The 21,674-nt window shown below is 45.4% G+C and overlaps 1 protein-coding gene and 1 long non-coding RNA gene across 7 annotated transcripts in view; one reads left to right on the plus strand and one right to left on the minus strand.

The window, feature by feature from the left end:
* PRKCE (protein kinase C epsilon) overlaps nucleotides 1-21,674 on the plus strand; it is a 495,693-nt gene that overhangs the window by 324,091 nt on the left and 149,928 nt on the right. For all 6 annotated transcript variants that reach the window (XM_029937296.1, XM_029937293.1, XM_029937291.1 and 3 more), the window contains 3 exons: nucleotides 13,697-13,839; nucleotides 16,330-16,426; nucleotides 19,169-19,368. In XM_029937296.1, the coding sequence (XP_029793156.1) occupies nucleotides 13,697-13,839; nucleotides 16,330-16,426; nucleotides 19,169-19,368 (440 nt within the window). The remainder of the gene's footprint in view (nucleotides 1-13,696; nucleotides 13,840-16,329; nucleotides 16,427-19,168; nucleotides 19,369-21,674) is intronic.
* LOC115289779 lies at nucleotides 15,357-16,432 on the minus strand. Its single transcript, XR_003907804.1, has 2 exons — nucleotides 16,376-16,432; nucleotides 15,357-15,589 (listed from the first exon to the last, which is right to left on the minus strand). It is a non-coding gene; the product is annotated as an uncharacterized LOC115289779 (long non-coding RNA).

Here is a 21,674-nt window from a genome sequence, read left to right on the forward strand (position 1 = left end):
GTCTACTTCTCCCTTTTGATTCTCTCCCAGCCTCCAGTCTTTTTGCTCCTGCAGGACCCTTACCCTGTGGAGAGGGTGGTGGGCTGAGGAGGCCAGCCGGGGCCAGGGCAGGGATCTCTCTTGCCTGGGTCTGAGTCTCGTTCTGCTCCTATGATTGCTAAGAAAAAGACCCCAGGAACTAGACACCTGCCCAGAAGTCTAGAGGGTATTTCTGTGGAGCCAGCGCTAAGCCCACGTGACTCTGATCTGCGCTCTGATCTGTGCTCCGTGCTCTCTCCTGCTCTGGAAGCCTCTATCAGGTTCTTACCTTCGCTGGATCATGCTGGCTTGGTCCCCTAGGCTGGGGTCCTGGTCCTCTGGCCCAGGTCCTCTGCCTTCAGCTTTGTTGTCCCCTTCCTGGGAATAGGGTCACGTATTTTTAGTGAAACCATTTTCTCAAGAGCTTGCATCTACAGGGAAGCATCCACGAGGCTGTCTTGGCCAATCTCCCTTCAGCCTACAGTTGCCTGGGCCACACAGTTCATGGGCTGTGTGTGTTTTCCCCTGAAGCCCATCCCTCAGCCCGGCAGAGGGAACATAACCACCCTGTTTTACGGGTGGGGGTTGATGGAGAACTGGAGTGCGCAAGGGGGATACAGTCAGGGACCCACCTCTGTCCTCTAGGCTGCCACCGCCCTGCTCACAGCCCGGAGGCACTGGACCCTAAGGAGGACATTCACAGACACCTGTTGGGTAACCGAGCTCCTTAGTGAAGGGTAGAAAAACACCGGCACTAAGTACACAGTCAAGATAGTTCATCCCTTTCTTTTTTCTTAGGATTCAAGTGCCCGTAGAGTCCAAGTCTCTCTCCAGACTCATTCATGGGTCCGCCTGATACCTCAACCACTATTAGATCAGAAACTGGCTTCTGACCCCTGAGGCATGTGAATCCTTGGCGCTTTTCACTTTATTTTAACTGTTCTGCTTTTCCAATGTGACCTCATCTACACCATGAACTTCTATAGCCCCTTTTGCTTCTGTGTTTTATTTTGCCACTGGCACGTGGAGTCAGTCTCCCCCAGAGGGAAAGATACCCAATACCTTATGATTTTTCTTTTCATCTCTAAAGAAGATAAGCATTCTCACCTTCCGTGTCGCCTGCCTCCCGTTTCTCTTCTGCCCACGCTCCCACCTTTCAGCGCGGCTGCCCTGAAGTCATCAGGCGCCGAGGGGCAAGGCAGCAGAAAGCCAGATCTCTTTACACCTGCAGGGACCTGCAGAGCCCTGGTGTCTCTCGTCCCAGGGTGAGGTGGGCCCCCTGTGCCTGCCTGCCCTCTCTGATTGTAGCTCTGTCCCCAGGCAGGGGTGAAGGTGCCCTGAGGGAAGGTCTGGCTGGGGGGTTCCCAAAGAACCCACCTCCTGGCCCCCTGCCTTTCCCTGCGATCCCATCTGAAAAACCTCCCTGGTCTGAGGCTACTTTTGGGGGCTAAGAAGCCAGAGTATGACTTCCTCTCCAAGAAGAGATGAAGAATGGGTCATTTTGTTGGGGGACAAATGACCTAGGGGAGTTGTGGCCCTCCGAGATCCCAGGGTTAGGGTCTGGGAGGCTGTTATCGCCTGGCTGAGCAGTTGGAGGAGTCACCCCTGGCTTGGGGACCCTGGGCCAGCTTCTAGTCTCAGCTGCCCTCCCGCCTTCTGGGAAGTGCGACCTGAACCATCTTCGTGGCGTAATTTGGGGAATGTCTGTGGGGAGCCAGAAAGACCAGAGAAAGTAAGACTCTTCTTCCCTCCTTCCTCCTTCCTTCTTCCTTTTATTTTTTTTTGAACTGTTTTGCCATTTGAAAAACCCCAAACACACACAACAATGATTTTTAGTCTCATCATTTCTGACAATGTCAGAATGTCCTTTATTCTTTTCCTCACAACTCGGCTCCTTGTCATAACTTCAACTTTCATTTGTATTTTGAGAATGAAACAAACAAGCACAAGTAATATGTAAGTAATTCTCAATCTGAAGGATTCCAACAAGACTTAAGACTTTCATCAAAGTTATTAGAGCCAATAAATGGCCTCTTTCTACTTCCATTCATAGACTTAACTGCGTGGGTCCTTTCCCAAGGTTTTTTTGTGTACATTTGCTGCATGGATACCTAAATTCACTCACTCACTCTACTGCTGCATAGCAAGTTATCCTGGAACCTAGACGCTTACAACAAGCACTGTTATCTCAGAGTCTCTTTCCAGTTGCAGCTTGGCTAAGTGCTTCTTGCTGAGGCTCTCTCATGAGCGGGTAGGCAAGCTGACAGGTGGGGCTCTGGTCTCATCTGAAGGCTTGACTGGAAGAGGATCTCTCCCAAGCGCGGTCAGGTGGCCATTGGAGCCCCAGGTCCTTGCTGGCTGTTGGTCGGAGACATCAGTTCTTTGCCACGTGGGTGTCTCCGTAGGGAAGCTCACACTATGGAAGCTGGCGTCCGTCAGAGACAAGCAAGAAGGTGAACAAGGATGCCCCAAACAGAAGCCACAGGCTTTTGTAACCTCACCTCAAAGATGTCATCCCATCAGTTTTGACATTTTGCGTCCATGAGAATGGATTACTACATCCAGCACACATGCAGTGGGAAGGAATGGCATAAGGGCATGGATACCAGGAGGACCGTTAGGAGCCATCCTGGAAGCTGCCCACGCTCCCCCCTACACCCATACAGTCCTACATGCACGTGTGATCACCTCCTCTGTGAGGGCTGCTCAGACTACCATCTCTTACCTTCCATCCCCTTCCCCTGCTTGCTTTTTCTTCACGGCACCCCTCACCTTCTAATATTCTGAATTATTTATACATAATGTTTATTTCTCTCCAAGGGTCCATGAAGGCAGAGTTTTTTCCATCTGTTTTTCTATTTCCCCAGCATCTACAACAGTGTCTGACACATTGGCACTCAATAAATATTTAATTAAATCCTCTATGCCTTGTTATGTAATTTGCTTTTTTGCCAATACATCTTAGAGTATTTCCAAGTCAGTGTATATATAAGTTACCTCATTCTTTTTAATGGCTGCTTAATATTCCACACCATGACCATTCCATACGCCATTTCAACGTTGCCCTCTTGAGGGACACTTGTTTCTGTGGCTTCGCTGTTCTAGACTGCTGCAAATATCCTCATAAGTGCATCTTCATGCATATGTATGAGTAGTTACGGGAGAAAGGCCCCTAGAAGTCCTGCAATAGCTTTAAGTCCTGGTCTTTGTGTGGTTGAATCCCATGAGGAGGTAATTACATAAGGGCACCTTCGCTTGTTGTGTATCTTTAAATAAAGTCACAGTAACTGCTTTCCACCTTCTTTGCCTTGATGTTGAATTTTGCAGGATTGGAAAGTGCTTGTGTAGGGAATTTAGGATCTCAGTCACCTGTCATGTCCCGGGGTCTGGTCTGGGAGTTGTCCTTATGCGGCCTACATTCTGCTACTCTCTCTAGAGTTAAAATTCACTTCAAAGTGTGGCACCTGCTTTGTCAAGGCATCATGGAGAACATGGAGATCGAGCATTACTTTAGCTTTCTAGCAACTTCCACCTTACTTGGGTGGTAAACATTAACAAGTTAAATAGTAGTAAATCAAGCAATGAGTCAGAATGAAGTGTGAGCAAGTCATGGGCAGGAGAGGCCCTCAGGACTCAGGTGGTCAGGGCAGGCTTTCATGGGTAGATGGGGCTTGAGCTATCCCGTGAGGAGAAGGACCTGAACAGGAAGCGGGGCACAAGGGAAGACCTTTTAGGTAGGCAACTGGTTGTAAGTGGAGGGCATGAGAGGAAGAAGCAATTTGGTGCTCAGCACTGAAATGCCACAGGAGTCTGGTTGATTCAGATCCCTGCAGTAACACCTGGCAATGTCAGGGGCCATGCTCGTAAGCTGGGTGGAGCGTTCAGTCAGCATTGTCATCTGAAGAAATTTGGGCAGCAGTTGGCCAGTCAGTCCCTGGAACCTTCGAATGGATCAAGTCTCTATCGGGCTACATTTGGTGCCCGTGTGACCCCCTAGCAGCTACCCCTCTACCCTCCTTTATCATCTTCTGCCTGGGCCTCCATAGTCTGTCACGCCTGCCCCCTGCAAACCTGCATTACATAGTCACACCGTTTCCTATTGTTGCTTGTTTATCTTCTGCCTCCGAGCATGGCGTAACCCACTCTAGCCCACTGTGAAGTCAAACCAGTTGCCCTGCCTCACGCTCACAGGCCAGATCACACTAACATGAGGAGAATTCTGCAGGACACACGGGCCTGCCTCTCTCCTCAGGTGTGGCTCTGTCATTGTTCTCAGAAGGCTGTGTGCTTGCTTTGCAAAAGTTCCCAGCGGCCTGACCCACCTCAATGCAATCCTTAATCTCAGCTAAGAAAAGGCTGCAAACATGGAAAGAAAATCTCTCCAAAGGAAAATGGAATGGGTTGATGATAGAAAACATAGGTGAGTGCCCTGCAGCCCTGCCCAGAATGCAATGGGATCTCAACAATTATGAGTAACTGGGTAGTAGTAGAATTATGCAGGTGAAACCACTGAAAATGGACAGAGAAGACTTAAAGGGCTGAGACTGGCGGCCCAGGGCTGATGGCCCTTGACCTTGGTGTTCCCCAGTAGTGGTGGGGTGTGGAGGTGAGGAAGGACACTGTGGGTGGTTTGTTTGGTTCCCATTAATGTGAGCAAACCTCCGGTTTCTTTAGGATCCAGCCAGCAGCTCCACTTACTTTTTCTCGTCTGTAGCCTCTCGGTATCACCCCACAGGCTCCAGGGGACCCATGTGGCTGTCTGAATTATCTCAAGTTCCCCATCCTCAGCCGGCTTTGCTTTCATGTCTCCAGACTTTTTAAAGTACTTTCAACATCACTGTCTTGTGTCATCCATTTGAACAGACACATCATTGGGATTTTTTTTTCTTATCTATTAAGAAAACTACATGGCTCTCCCAAGGAAATAACAGAGTCTTTAAAAATAAAAAGCAAACTCTTTGATGGAAAAAAAAAAAGCCCCAGAATTTTTAAAAGTAAAAAACGAAGTCCCTGAAGACTATTTCTGCTCTATGTATGTGCCAACCCCCCCAACTGTTTCATTACAACAGACCGGTTCAGCATTTTAACAGCAGAGGGCGCCAGAGGCTAAGTTGTGTAGATCGGTTGCCCTTGCTAAGAGATTGTTTTCTTTTGGTTGTTTGATTCTTGTCCTTTCTGTCACCTCAAGGAAGAGGCAGGAGAAAGCATTCATTGGGCTGGTGGGCGGGAGTAGGTAAGGTGGGCTGAGTGTCAAAGGGTAGCTGCTGCTATAAGGAGTAGGATAGGGAATTTAGAAGAGAGTACTAGGGACCCCTGAAGGGCCTAGAGGATTTCCAGGCAATGCTAGTCGTGATGCAGTGAATCCGGTCAGCACCTTGGTCAAGCTGCCGTGGAGCTTCCTTATATGTTCATATTGTCTGAGAAAGGCCCCTCCCACCAGCACCCCTACCTTGCACCCTCATTTTTGGTTTTGTGGACATCTTGAGCTCCAGAGCTCAGTTGAACCCTCCACGCCTGAGTTGGGTGGGGGTGTGTGATCTGTGCTGTCCCTCCTTCTAGGCCAGTGACCAGGCCATGCAAGGGCCAGGAGGAGGCCCAGCTGCCCTTCTTGGTTTCGTTCAGAAAGGTGTGTGTGTGTGTGTGTGTGTGTGTGTGTGTGTGTGTGATAGACTTTAATTTTTAGAGAAGTTTGAGGTTAGCAGTAAAACTGAGAAGACACAGAGATTTCCCTTATGCCCCCCGCCCCCACCACACAGTGGTCTCCTCCACTATTGGCATCCCACAGCCGAGCGGTACATTTGTTACAGTCAGTGGACTTACACTGATCCATTGTTACTCAGTTGATGTTAGGGCTCGCTCATGGTATTACACATTTTGGGATTTTGGACAGGTACAACGCACTGTATTCACCACTGTAGTATCATACAGAGTAATTTCACTCCTCTAAAAATCCTCTGTGCTCTGCCTATGTATCCCTACTTCCCCCCAACCACTGGCAACTAGGGATCCTTTTACTCTACCCATAGTTTTTCTTTCCCAGAATGGCATAGGGTTGGAATCCTACACCACAGAGCCTTTTCTGATTGGCCTACTTCACTTAGCAATATGCATAGAAGGTCCCTCCATGTCTTTTCACGGTTTAACAATTCATTTCTTTTTAGTGCTGAAGAATATCTCATTGGGTGTGCCACTGTTTATTCACCTGCTGATGGAAAACCTGGCTGTTTCCAAGTTTTGGTTATTAGGAATAAAACTGCTGTAACATCCTTGTGTAGGTTTTCATGTGGATGTAAGTTTTCAGCTCATTTGGGTAACTTCCACAAGTATCATAGCTGGATTGTATGGTAGAGTATTTTTGGTTTTGGAAGAAACTACAAAACTGTCTTCCAAGGTGGCTGTACCAGGGGTGCCTGGGTGGCTCAGTCCGTTAAGCTGATGGCTTCAGTTCAGGTCACGATCTCGGGGTTCGTGGGTGTGAGCCCTGCGTTGGGCTCTGTGCTGACACCTCAGAGCCTGGAGCCTGCGTCTGATTCTGTGTCTCCCTCTCTGCTCCTCCCCCACTCCGGCTCTGTCACTCTCTTTCAAAATTAAATAAACATTAAAAAAAAAAAGTGACTGTCCCATTTTGCGCTCCCAGTAGCAATGAATGAGAATTCTTGTTACTTCATACCTATCCTCACCAGCACTTGGGTCCATGTTTTGGATTTTGGCCACTTTTATAAGTGTGGTAGTGTTATTTTCAGTGTCATTTTAATTTGCAATTCCTTAATGACATATCATGTTGAACATCTTCAGTGGTTGCCTCTTTGGTGAGGTTTCTGCTCAGGTCTTTTACCCATTTTTTAATGGGGTCGTTCAGTTTCTTATTGTTGAGTTTTAAGAATTCTTTGCATATTTTGGATAACAAGCCTTTATCAGATTGTCTTTTGCAAATATTTTCTCCCAGTCTGTGGCTTGTCTTCTCATTCTCTTGACAATGTCTTTGCAGAGCAGATGCCTTTAATTTTAGTGAAGTCCAGCTTATCAGTTCTTTCTTTCATTGATCATGCCTTTGGGGTTGTATTTAAAAAGTCCTCACCATACCTAAGGTCACCTAGGTTTTCATCTACCTTCTAGGAGTTTCAGAGTTTTGAGTTTTATCTTTAGGTCTGTGCTCCATTAATTTATGTGAAGGGTGTGAAGTCTAGATTCGTTTGTGTGTGGATGTCTTTGTGTTCCAGCTTTGTTTGAAAAAAAAAACAACAACTATTTTTTGCTCCATTGTACCTTTGCTCCTCTATCAAAAATCAGTTGTATAATTAAGGAGATCTCTTTCTGCTCTCTCTGTTTCTGTTCCGCTGATCTGTTGGTCTACTCTTTCACCAATACATGCTGTCTTAATGTACCTTTGGGAGTAAGTCTTGAAGTCAGACAGTCTCAATCCCCCAACGTTGCTCTTCTCAATATTGTGTAGGCCATTCCGGGTCTTTGCCTCTCCCTATCAACTGTACACTTCCTTTGTCACTATCCACAAAGTAACTTTATGGGATTTTTTTTTTTATTGAAAACGCCTTAAGAAGAATTGACATGCTAAAACACTAACATTTCCTACCTATGAACATGGAATGTCTCTCCTTTAGTTCTTTATTTCTTTCTTTCATCAGAGTTTCGTAGTTTTACTCATATAGACTTTATACAAATTTTGTTAGATTTACACCTAAGTATTTCTTAGGTGCTAATGTAAGTAGCATCATGTTCTTAATTTCAGATTCCACCTGCTCATTGGTGGTATATATGAAAATGATCGACTTTTGTGTATTAGCCTTGCATCTTGCATCCTTGCTATAATTGCTTATTAATTACAGAAGTTTTTTTCAGTTCTTTGGGATTTTCTAGATGGACAATCATGTCATCGGAATAAAGGCAGTTTTATTTCCTTTTTACCAATCAGTATACCTTTTATCTCTTTTTCTTGTCTTATTATATTATCTAGTACTTCCAGTGCAATATTGAAAAGGGATAGTGAGAGGGGACAATCTTGCCTTGTAGTTAAAATTAGAAAATCCCTAGTTTCTCATCAGCAAGTATGATATTAGCTGAAGGTGTGTTGTGCGTGTTCTTTATCAAGTTCAGGAAATTCTTCTGTATTTCTTGGTTGCTAAGAGATTTGATCATGATGGGTGTTGAATTTTGCCAAATGCTTTTTCTGCATTTACTACTAGGATTGTGTGATTTTCCTTCTTTAGCCCATTGATGTGAAGGATTACATTAACTGATTTTCAAATATTGAACTAGTTTTGCATACCTGAGATAAGTCTGTCTTCTTTGTGGTTTATATTTCTTCTCATGAATTGCTGGATTCAATTTGCTGGTATTTTGTTGAGGACATTTACATCTATATTTAAAAGTGATGTTGGGCTGGAGTTGTCTTTTCTTGTAATAGCCCTTCTGCTTTCATCTTCCAGAAGATATTATAGAGAATTGGTATAATTTCTAACTTAAAGGTTTGATAACATTCACCAGTCAACCCCTGTGGGCCTGGTGCTATCTTGGAAAATTATTAATTATTGACTTGGTTGCTTTAATTGACCTTCTACATTGTCTATTTCTTTTGTGAGGTTTGGTAGAGTTTGTGTCTTTCTGGAATGGTTTTACTGTATCCTGCCAATTTTGAGAAGTTGTATATTCATTTTAAGTCCATTCAAAATATTTTTAAATTTCTCTTAAGATTTCCTCTTGACCTATGTGTTATTTAGCAGTGTGTTATTTAATTTCCAAGCATCTGAGGATTTTCCAACCATCTTTCTGTTGTTGATTTCTAATTTAATTCCACTATGGTGTGAAAGCAGACATTGTATGATTTGTTGTTGTTGTTCTTTTAAATCTGTTAGGGTATGTTTTGTGGCTCAGAATGTGGTCTGTCTTGGTATATGTTCCATGTGAGCTTGAGAAGCATGTGTATTCTGCTGCTGTAGGATGAAGTAATTGCTAGACATAGTAGTTGATCATATTCAGTTGATTGATGTTGCTATTGACTATATATCTTTACTGATTTTATGCCTTCTGGATCTATTCATTTCTGATAGCAGAGTATTGATGTCTCCAACTGTAACAGTGGGTTCATCTGTTTCTCCTTGCAGTTCTATTTTTCCCTCACATGTTTTGATACCCTGCTGCTAGGTGTATCCACATTAAAGATTTAGTGTCTTCTTTGAGAATTTATCCCTTTATCATTATGCAATGCCCCTGTCAACTTACCTTGCTCTGAAGTCTGCTTCCAAAATTAATATAGCTACTCCTGCCTTCTTTGTATTAGTGTTAGCACAATATATCTTTCTCCATGCCTTTAATTTTAATATAAATACGTCTTATATTTAAAGTATATTTCTTGTAGATTATTTACCTCAAAACCGCAATGAGATACCACCTCACACCTGTCGGAATGGCTAACGTCAACAACTCAGGCAACAACAGATGTTGGCGAGGATGCAGAGAGAGGATCTCTTGCACCGCTGGTGGGAATGCAAACGGGTGCCGCCACCAGGGAAAACAGTCTGGAGGCTCCTCAAAACATTAAAAACAGCTCTATCCTACGACCCAGCAATTGCACTGCTAGGTATTTATCCAAGGGATACCAGAGTGCTGTTTCCAAGGGGCACATGCACCCCGATGTTTATAGCAGCACTACCAACAATAGCCAAAGTATGGAAAGAGCCCAAATGTCCACTGATGGATGAGTAGACAAAGAAGATGTGGGGTGTGTCGTGTGTGTGTGTGTGTGTGTTTGTGTGCACAATGGAGTATTACTCACCAATCAAAAAGAATGAACTCTTGCCATTTGCAACTACATGGATGGGCCTAGAGGGTATGGTGCTAAATGAAATTAGCCAGTCAGAGAAAGACAAGTATCATTTGACTTCATTCACATGAGGAATTTAAGATACAAAACAGATGACCATAAGGGAAGGGAAACAAAAATAATATAAACATGGGAGGGGGGACAAAACATAAGAGACTCTTAAATATAGAGAGCAAACAGAGGGTTGCTGGAGGCGTTGTGGGAGGGGGGATGGGCTACGGGAGTGAGAGGCGTTAAGGAATCTACTCTTAAAACCTTTGTTGCACTATATGCTAACTAACTTGGGTGTAAATTAAACAATAAACAAAGTAAAAAAATATTTAACCTAAAAAAATATATCTCTTGAAGATTAAATATAATTGGGTCCTATTTTTTGATCCACTCTAAAAAACCTCTCTTAATTGGCATACGGTTGGCCCTTGAATACAGATTTGAACTGCATGGGTCCACTTTATATATGGATTTTTTTACAGTATTCTTCCTTATTACTTTCTTAATAGCATTTTTTCTAGATTTGTTGAAAGAATATAGTATATAATACATACAAAATATGAGTTCATCGACTATTTATGTTATCCATAGCTTCTAGTCAGTAGTAGGCTATTAGATGTTAAATTTTGAAGGAGTCAAAAGTTATACTTGATTATTTACTACACAGGGGGTCAACACCCCTAACTCTTCTGTTGTTCAAGAGTCAACTATATTTAGACCATTGACATTTAAAGTGATTATTGGTACAATTGGATTAATAACTACCATTTTTGCTGCTATTTTCCATTTGATGCCCCTTTTTTTCCTTTTGTGTTTTTAATTGACTATTTCATACAATTCCATTTTGTCTCTTTCTTTTTAACATACCAATTACACTTCTTTATTTTTTTTTTTACTTATCTTTGTGGTTGCCTAGAGTTTGCAATATACATTTACAACTAATCCAAATCCACTTTCAAATCACACTTGAATGCTCTAGAGGTAATGCGAGTATGTTATAGTAACTAAATAATCGTAATTTCTCCCGCTCCATGTATCATTGCTGTCGTTCATTTCCCTTACACATAAGCACACATATTTATATACATATGATGCACATAAGCATATGTAATTGGATATATTGTTGCCATTATTTTGAGGAACTGTTATTTCTTAGACGAAGGAAGACTAAGGAAAATGCAAGTTTTTATTTCACCATCACTGGATCCTCTGATGGTCTTTCTTTACATAGATTTGAGTTTCTGACCCGTGTTGTTTTCCTTCTCCCTGAAGAACTTCTTTTAACATTTCTTGCAAGACAAGTCAGCTGGCCATGAATTCCCTCAGTTTTTATTTGCCTAGGAGAAGTCTTTCTTCTTTACTTTAGAAGAATAATTTCACAGGATACAGAATTCTACGTTGGTGAGGTTTTTCTTCTCAGTACTTTAAATATTTCACTCTGTTCTCTTCTTGCTTGGACTCTGGGGATGAGTCAGATGTAGCTCTTATCATTGCTGCTCTGTAGGTCAGGTGTTACTTCCTTCTGGCTTCTTTCAAGAATATTTTTTCTTTATCTTTGATTTTTCTGAAGTTTGTGTATGACATGCCTAGGTATAGTTTGTTATTATTATTATTTTGGGGGGGGGCCATATATCCTGTTTGGTATTCTCTGAGCTTCCCAGATCTGTGGTTTGGTATCTGACATTAATTTGAGGACATTCTCAATCATTTTTGCTTCAAATATTTCTTCTGATTATCTCTGTCTTCTTCATCTGGTATTTCCATTATACACATTATACCTTTTGTAGTCCCACAGTTCCTAAACAGTCTCTCTTTTCTTTGGTCTTTTTTGTTTTTTTCTCTTTGCTTCTCTGTTTTGGAAGTTCCTATTGACGTATCCTCAAACTGAGAGATTATTTCCTCACCTGTGTCCATCCTACCAATGGTCCCAGCAATGGCATTCTTCATTTCTTTTTTTTTTTTTAATTTCTTAATGTGTATTTAGTTTTGAGAGAGAGAGAGAGCACAAGTAGGGGAGGGACAGAGAGGGAGGCACAGAGTCGGCAGCAGGCTCCAGGCTCTGAGCTGTCAGCACAGAGCTCCACATGGGGCTGAAACTCACAAACCGTGAGATCGTGATCTGAGCTGAAGTTAGAAGCTCAACCAACTGGGCCACCCAGGCTCACTGCATTCCTCATTTCTGTTAAATGTTTGTGATCTCTAGAATTTCCTTTTGATTTTTTCTTAGGATTTCCATCTCTCTGCTTCTATGGTCTCTTCTCACATCCTATCTACTTTATTGATCAGAGCCCTTAGCAAATTAATCATAGATGTTTTAAATTCTCAGTTGGATGATTCCAACATTGCTGCCACGTCTGGGTCTGGTTCTGATTGCTTGCTCTGTCTCTTTAAACAGTGAGTTTCGCTTTTTTAGAATGTCTTTTAGCTTTTTCTTGATAGCTGGAATGAAGTACTGGGTAAAAGGAACTGCAGTAAATAGGCATTTAGTAAGGTGGTGGCGAGGTTGTGGGGGAGGGGAAGCATTCTATAGTCCTATAATTAGATCTCAGTCTTTGCCTGAGCCTGTGCCTCTGAACTATGAGCTTTGTGAGTGTTGCTGGGGTGGGGGTTGTTTTTCTTTTCCCTCCCACCTTAGGTAGGACAGTGTGACTGGAGCAGGCTGGAGTTGGGGATCATTCTTTTTCCACATGGAAGGCAAGAGGACACTGGGCTGGGTATTTCCCTTCTCCCACAGGGAAAGCTACAGCAGGCTAGAGTGGGGTGTTTTCCTCCCCCGCGCAGGTCAGGTAGGATCTGATAAAAACTACGATAGTTGAGGCTCTTGTAAAATAGTTTCTCCAAAAAGCAGGCCTTGTTAAGAACAAAGGATTCTGGTTTATTTCAAAATGCACCCCCCTCCCAACCCCACCAGCGCCTGAAGCATAAGGGAATTTTTCTCCAGGGTTCACTGTGAGAACCTGGTCAAACTCCTAGAAGCAAAACTGACAAAGACCTGTGATCCACCCAGAGGTCAGACTCTCAGCCTTGTCCACCCGGAGACTCCAGCACTTTGCCAATTTTGCTTGGGTTTCCCGGTCACCACCCCCACCGCCACAGAGGTTGCTGCCTGGGAGTTTCTGCCCAGTGAGTCGTGGTCCACCCTAGCTACCCATCTGTCTCATTCATTTTGGCCACAGCGTGTGCCTTGGGTCCTTCCTTCTCTGGTAAATCTGAGAAGAGTGAGTTTTTACATCTGTTCAGCTTTGTGCTTTTTTGGGACCCAGTGATGTCGTCCAAGCACCTTACATATTGAGCTGGAAACCGAAAGGCTGAGGTTTTCACTTGCGATGCTCTACGCCAAGGACCACTAAGTGATGTGCGCAGAATAGGACTTCCAGACACAGCTTTTGTTCCTTTGAAATTGGAGTTTAGATTTGAAAGGAGCCTTGGAGGGCACCTTCAGGGTCCCCCTGTACAGATGAGTGTCTCAGTAGCCTCTACTGCGGGCCCTTCTCTCAGGGTAATATTCCCACATTTTAGCAAAGTAGGAGAGTGTGCCATATATATGAAACCCATTTGTGCTCAGGATCCAAATGTTTCTCTACATAAACAGTTACATTCTGTTATAGTCAGTGCTCTGTTCCCTGAAAGGAAACGTAATGTGCTATTTATCCGTCAACAGTGGTGATATCTGTAGGGTGTTCGGATGGACGCTTTTAGTTCTGGGTGAGTTTTCTTTTTCTCTTTTTGTCTTTCTGCATTTTCCAAATTCTGTCAGATGAACATGTATTATGGTTACAATCAGAAAAAAAAACCGAGGTAACATTTTCGGTCATAAATATTGGAGGCCTCCTCTGTGTCTCCTTGCAGTTTGCAAGATGAACGTTCACCGACGCTGTGAGACCAACGTAGCTCCCAACTGTGGAGTCGACGCCAGAGGAATTGCCAAAGTCCTGGCTGACCTGGGTGTCACTCCAGACAAAATCACCAACAGTGGCCAGAGGAGGAAAAAGGTAACTGGCTCTTCGGTGGCGTTTCTGGAGCACCGTGGGCCCACTGTCTCAGGGCTGGCTTCCTGAGAGCCCTGGAGAGCGAGCTTCTAAGATCGCTGGGTTTGAGATACTGCACTCAAAACAGCATGTGCTTAAGGGGAAGGAAAAACAAAGAAAAGAAAAAAGAAATCAGGCAGGTGACATTGAAGGCTCCTTCAGTTCTAGAAGTGGGGGGAAACAAAGCACACCTCAAGTGTTACCTTCTGCAGGGAAATATAACCTTTGAGATGAGGACTTTGGAATTCCTTCTAGAAAAAGCACCATTCTAGACAAGGAAATAGGCTTATCTGCCTCCAGAACTGGAATGAAAGCAATGTCAGTGTTTGAACTTTGCCCCCTGGTATTACTGTAATGAGGATAAGTGGACGAAGAGCTGGAACCACATTCTTTTCTAGGGAGTGAGCCAAGAAGATCTGCACTAGTGCCCGCACTCGGCTGCCCAAGGGACATGGTTAATGCCCCATGACACAAAACATCTGGGCCTTTCTTGGGAGACCCGAGCCCCCTGTCTCTACCCGTGTGACATTCAGAATGTCAACGGGAAGAGATCCATTTGCTAAACCGCTATTTTGGTAAGTCAGGGCTCACAGATGTAAATACAGCTAAAGGCTTCCATAGCATTTTGTTTGAAGACCTTCTTAGCCTTGGCTCCCAGCCTAGAAAATGTAAGAGTCTCTGAAAAGTCAGTTATGAGAAAATCAGAACCATGTTTAACTGGGCAAGACGTTCTGGAGGAGGGGAGAGGTGGTCCTCATCGCCCAGGACCAGGCACTCTCAACACTTGCTAGAAAAGTAAGTCTGGCCTTGGGTGCTCTACAGTTTTGACTCCCAATGTTCTCCCTACATCCTGCCCTAAAATACCTTCTGAAGGGCTCTGTGTTTCCCTTCTTTTAAAGGCTGCCCATGCCCTTTCCCGGGCACATCTCAGAAGAGCCCTTTCCCTTGAATGTGGAGGTTTGGATGGTTTTCATCATCTTAAACTCCTCCTCCTCTACCATCCCAATAAGCAAAGCTGTCTTGCAGAGGTTGGAGAAGAATTCTCTTCTCCCCAGTTGGTTAGCTATGAGATTTTATGCTTCTGGGGACCCACAGCTCTGTAAATCCCACCAGTGGAAACAGGACTTCCCTTAATGACCCAAGGCATCACAATTGCAAGCAGAATGTCAGCACCCAGGAATGCTAGACCCTCACCAAAGAGGCAGGTTAAGTAAATACCTTGTGATGACAGTGTTGGACATACACATTTATGAGCTCTAGAGAGAGCCCTTTTCAGGAGATATGGCCTTTTTCCTTGCTAGAAGTAAATCGAGACAGCACCATCATTAATTGTCATGAAGCATTTAAGAGAAAATTCAGTACTCACCTGCCTCCCCCCCCCCCCAACTGACATGGGCCCTAATGCCAATAACCGGCCATCATCTGTCTGTCTGAGATGTGGGGGCACCTGGTGGTAAGAAGCCAAGTTGGGGAAATTCAAGAAGAGACATAGTTAATCTTTTTATTGCTGGATTGCTTCTGATGCAAACACTGGAAAAAAGCCACATGATCCAAGTAGTGGCTCAACTTCGTGTGCAAAGAAGGGAGAGAGGTACTCTTGCTCAGAAGCTAAACAGGCTTGTTGCAAGAGTGTTGGGTTTGCTGGAGCGTTGTCTGTCTTCACGTTGCCCTTTGCAAGTAGTCTCTCACCTGGTGAGGATGTATGCACACAGCTCTAGATCAACAGTAAAATAGAGAAGTACATGTGATCGCTTAGTCCAAACCTCTGACGTTATGGGAACTCCAAATGGGCGTCCCGGCATCTGTGCCAGGAAATAGACTTCACTGGAGAGGTTGCCCACCAATATCAGTGCACCTAATAATATTTATTGAGCTTCTGCTAAAGGTATCATTTTGTGCAAGGGGTCAGACGCCATACCAATAATCGATAGAGTCTTCCCTTCAAACAGGGTATCGTCTAACAAAGGCAAGCACCCCACACAGTATCCCCACACAGAAGCCACGAACTAAACACAGCCGAACAAGATGACAGAAAACCATGAAAACTTGCATTGCTTGCATTGGCGAGGGGGTTTTCGTAGAAGGGGTACCGCCATGCTTTGCTTAGACGGGTCAGTTGTCTTGGCGTAGGATGAAGACTGAACAAACCGCAGTCTCTGGGTTTTTATTTTAATTCCAGTCGGTCGCCCCAGAGTGCAGCGTTGGGTTCTGGTGTACGATGTGGTGAAGCAGCACTTGGGTGTATCCCCAGGTGCGGTGTCTAGTGTTTCCCTTACACGTCGGGTGAGACCTAAGTCTGTGCTTTTGAATGTCACTATCGCAAGTGCTGCTGCATCCCGGGGCTCCTACAGCCCTCGCTCGGGTCCAGCATCTTGGCAGTTCTGACCCGTGGGGAGCTCCCCACCTCCCTGTCACGTCTCCCCCACCCCTCACCCTCTCTCTCCCTCTCTCTAGCTCATCGCTGGCGCCGAGTCTCCGCAGCCTGCGTCTGGAAGCTCACCATCTGAGGAAGATCGATCCAAGTCAGCACCCACCTCCCCTTGTGACCAGGGTGAGACCCTCAGATTTGCTTTGTGACCTCAGAGCACTGTCATCGGAAGGACCAAGGGCATCAGACACCCTCTCCCTGCTGACTCATTAGCTGCTCTTTTCTCTCTACAAGTATTTCTTGAGGGAGAGGTGCTAAATGGCGGTGTTCACCTTAAACCCTGTCCGTGCCAGGGTAAGAGAGAAAGAGCAGGAGGTGCTGTGGCTCTTTCTTTACTCCTGCTCTTTCCTGGGGCCCCAAGTGTAGGAGAGTGCCCTGAGCCTGCCGTGTGTCCGTGCCACTCAGCTGCGAGCAACTTCTTTCCTGACTCTTGTCATCAGAGCCAAAACCCTAGAGCAGGGCATGAGCAGGGGGCCTGTGGGTGGGCGGGGGCAGGGGCGTCAAGCAGAGAACAGATGAGAGAAGGGAGGAAGCCAGCTGTAGGCCTAACACCTTCCTAAAGCTCAGCTTCAGGATGTTTCCTTCTTCCCCATAAGAATATGCCCTCCGTAGTCGAAGTGTCTGAATTCCACAGGCATCCAAGAATGCTGAGGGGAGACTAACACATTTAAAACCTTCCCCCCTGGTGCCCAGACCCAGGTGCCCCTGGAAAGGGATGTCTGCTTCTGCAGAGCAGGGATAATCATCATTGCGGGACAATAGTGCCTCGATTTTCCACAGCCCCTGTTGCCTTCCTGCTCTTAATCTTAGGCTCACGTGAGCTCTGTGTCGGTGCTCCATCCCTGGCCCCATGTTACAGGGTGAGAAGTGGAAGATCAGAGAGACAAAAAATTCTGTCCAAAGGCCGGGAACTAAGTCAGCAGTAAGAGCGACACCATACCCCTCTTGGTTTGGGGGACCACCCCCCTGCTCAGAATCTGTGCCCTCACAGCCTTCCTGCCACACCACCTACTTCAGCTTACCCAGGAGTAGACAAAACAGCTGCAGGCCCCGTGCCCATCCTGAGAATCCAAAGTAACCGGCCTGCGTCCCGTCCCTGCTCTTGCTGCTCTGATTAGCTTCCTGTGTCTTTATACTCTGCTTAATTCCAAAAAGGATTTGGCCCATTCGTATGTAATCCAGTGGCACTCAGGGGGCCCCCAGACTAGTAGGTATTATCCTAGAACCCATGCTGGCATTTTCATGTGCTCCGTGTTAGTGCTGAGACCTCCTCTGGGAGCTTCGAGGAGACAAGGTTATATGGTAGAGACCCCACAGTAAGGGGAGCTGGCTGTAGTTTCTAGGCCTGGCTCCTGCCATTGTGCTGCCCAGACCTGGCAGGACGCTGTGCCTGTCTGTCTCTGGTCAGTGCAGACACCAGGATGACCCAGCAGCGGTGGGGGGCACAAATGGATGCCAAGACCGTCTTAGTCAGACACAGCATAACACATAATTTCTCTTCCTTCCAGGGTAAGAATGCCCAGAATGACATTTTCTTCAAACTCTGGAATCCCTAAACACCCAAGTTTTACTTTCTAAAATCCATTTAACAGTTTGCCTTGAAAACAGAGACTTTGAGCTGTTTGCTGAGACTAGACATTATATGTAGTAGAGGCATAAATGACAGAAAAATGGCTGAATTGGCAAAGGGGAGAGCTTTAGACTTGGGAACCACCCTCGTCCTGCCCCCCCCTTTGTGTCCACCCCAGAACATCTCAGAGGAGCTGGACTCCAGGTCTAAGAAAGATCTGGATTCCTTGAGCGAGCGCTCATGGGCCTCAGTCCTTCTGCAAAGAAGCTAAAGATCTCTTTATGTCGAGCAGCACATGCTTATCATGCCTCACCCTGATTCCTAGGGTTAATGGTCCATGTTCCCCTTTGACCATCCAGTTATTCACGAGCATCTCTTAAAACCGGAGTATGCTTTCGATGCCCACTTCTACAGTGAGGAGTGTGTGTGTGTCTTGGTGAATGAATAGCTAACAATAAATTTCCCCAAACAGTAAAGGTCAGGGGGTCAGCCAGTGTTATCACCCCCAGGTAGGTTAGGTCATGTGCTCCACAAGGGTACAGGACCATCCCATGGTTGTGAAATGGAACTGAGGAATCCCTGCCCCGGCTCAGATAATTTTGCAGCATGTCACTCTCGGGAAATTAATCTTCTGTTAATGATAAGCCCACTGCTCGTTTGGTTTCATATCCTTGTGGGAGATGGGTATTAGAATAAATACAACAACAAAGCCAAGTAAAGTGCTTTACAAGTTAAAGGCTTCCTAGTCCTAGCTTTTGATACAGTCATATCACCAGTGATTACCCGGATGACTGTTCCAGTTATTGTTCTAAGTTTCAAAGGGAACTTGACAGGTACCTATTGCTGTTGAGACTCTGCAGCATTCCAGACAAGGCCAGGATTCCTGGACAAGTGACCCTGTCTGATAGAAAACTACACCTAAAATAACAGAGCAGACCACCGGCCAAGGGAGCTTTCAGAGAGAGGTCAGGGTTTCTGTGTAATCTGAAGGCATCGGATGGTAGGGACTTTGTCCTCCTCGTCTTTACAGACCTAGATGCCAGTGAAAGTGTGTATGTTACATGTACATTATGTGCTGTGACAGTGGGTATGTTACATGTACATTAGGTGCCAATGCAAGCGTTAGATCAAATGAATGTGTGGAGAGATGTCACACTGGATGGGCTGCTGTGAAGAACCAGAAGGAGGGTGGGGGCCTCGCACTTGGGAGCAGGGGACGTTCTGAGTGCTGAGTCCTGATGGGAAGGGATCGTGAGGTTTGCACTAACGTGATATCTTGTCACCCTTGGCCCTAGAAATAAAAGAACTTGAAAACAACATTCGGAAGGCCTTGTCGTTTGACAATCGAGGGGAGGAGCACAGGGCGGCAGCCTGCGGCGATGGCCACCTGGCGAGCCCCGGCGAGAACGGAGAAGTGCGGCAGGGCCAGGCCAAGCGCTTGGGTCTGGATGAGTTCACCTTCATCAAGGTGCTGGGCAAAGGCAGCTTTGGCAAGGTCTGTGGTGTGCGTGGGTATAACATTGGACTTTCTCTGCCCCGTGGCGTTGCCTCATCTGTCTGATCTAAATCAGATTAGGCTAGAATGTTTCAGCCCGGTCTTGTTGCATCTTCCTTCCTTGTTTGGTGGAAACGGCCTGCGGCCGGGCAGGTGGGAGCCCGGGCTCGGCTGCTAAGTAGCTGTGAGACTTTAGTGGAGTCACTTAACTTCTTTGGGACTCGGTTTTTCTCATTTGTCAAATGGTGACACCAGGACCATGGGTAAAAGAGCACTATGAAAAGCTTAAATTGCTTTACGTGAGCTTGGCATACTGTTAACAGTGCCAGTAGCAATGCATTTCTTCCCTTCCTCAGAGCTCCATCTGAACTCCTGGCATTTGTCTGTTACAAAGACTTTAAGAAATGAACTCCAGAATCTCGGCCCTCAGTGAGCTTAGCGCTCAAAGCAAATCTGAGCGCAGGTTATTTTGAAAGGTACATGCTATCGAACTGGCTTTTCTGGCACTTACTACATGTTAGGTTTATCCTCCACATTGGCAAGAGAATGAAGATAATCATCTCATGCCTTGGGTCTTACTTCGCCCTCAGTGCTGGTCTCACTGTCCCGCCCCACACTGAGATGAGCAGAACTGTGTAGGGTATGGGTGCCAAGCGTGTCCTGTGAAGCTTTCTTGGTGATCAGGCACCATTCTGATGGCAGAGCAAGATGGGTAAATACTTGCTGTTCATTTTAGAAAGAAGGCGGAAGGGCAGAGAGCCTGGGATGTTGGCTAACATTTCAGTCGAAACCCTGATTACTCCCTTGCTCTTCTCAAAGGCGGGAATCTGTAGGAGGTGTCTCTCCAGGCTCTGCTCTAGGGCCCAGGCCCCAGCCCTCCTGCAGCTCCGCAGGGTCACATGCCCTCCTGTGTCTAGACTCTTGAAAGCACCTGCCGGCAGGTCAGCCATCTTGTTGAGCTGCAGGCCCGCTCTGGCGCTCTCTGCAGAGAAGGGCCCAGGAAGCCTCCAGGGTGTGCCCCCCACCCTTGGCCCCTCACCTGCCGCATCTCCTCTCCAGATCACTATAGCAGGAAGGTAACCGGAGGGGCTTAAATGGCAACTGCTGAAGCCATCACATTCTTCGTAGACTGCGTAAGTAAGAAGCAGGCCCCAGTCCCTTGGTCCAGGCCTAACTCCAGGATATGAGCAGCGTTACTTTTGAACTACAGTCAAGGTGAACAAGCAGGCTCAGAGTTTGCAGGTCTCCGTGCTGTGTAGGCAGGATGGGAACTTGGAAGACTCTGGAGCTTTTAGGTTGTTTCTTAGGAAAAATCACAGTCAACATTGGAGCCAGTTTGAAAGAACGTGTTGCATGTGGATGACGATGCAACGTCATCCCTCCTGAATTTGGTAGCCCCTGAATTCCCTCCTGAGGCTGCTGAGCTCCCACTCTTGAGCCCTGGAAGCTCACCTTCAAATACTATGCTTAGGGGCTGATTGTTTAAAAGGAGAAACACTTGTCATGTTGTGCAGAAATGAGTGCAAAAATCTCAAAAGATAGGAAACCTTTAATACCATTCGTCTGCCCTCTGGAAAAGGAATCACATTCCCCACGAAGGCAAACGTGACTGATGTAGCTCCGTAAGGACAGGTGATCTTGTCTGATAGAAGATAGAAAATCCTAACACAGGTTTAGACAGACCTTTGCAGAGCGCAAAGGGTTAGCATCTTTACATACCAAACTCCTACAAACTCCTAAGGAAATAATATAAAGTAGTAGATAACTGGATAAAGTGACCGTGACAAATATAAAACTGACAGTTCCCACAAATACAATTAGAGGGAAAAAATTTTTAAGTTTCTATTAAATACAGAGAACAAACTAAGGGTTGCTGGAGGGGAGGGGATGGGGGGGTTGGGCTAAATGGGTGATGGACAATAAGGAGGGCACTTGGTGGGAGGAGCAGTGGGTGTTATGGGTAAGCGATAAATCACAACATTCTACTCCTGAAATCATTATTACAGCATATGTTAACTAACGTGGATTTAAATAAAATTTAAAAATTAAAAATAAGTTTCATTGCAAGTTAAAACAGTCTGGAGGTTACATTTCACACCTGTTACATGAGCGAAGATACTTTGTAAGTGAAAACACCCAATGTGGGTACATTGCCATAAAACTAAAGCACCTCTGTGTTCTTCGTGGCAAATTCTATAGTACATCCTTTTTGAAACTCAAGAAATGTGCAAAATGGTTAACCTTGTCATCAACTTCTAAGACTTTCTAGCTTAAGGATATATCCAAAAAAAGGAAAAAAGTGCATA

The sequence above is a fragment of the Suricata suricatta genome, chromosome 4 (assembly GCF_006229205.1).
Source record: "Suricata suricatta isolate VVHF042 chromosome 4, meerkat_22Aug2017_6uvM2_HiC, whole genome shotgun sequence".
Classification (NCBI taxonomy): domain Eukaryota; kingdom Metazoa; phylum Chordata; class Mammalia; order Carnivora; family Herpestidae; genus Suricata; species Suricata suricatta.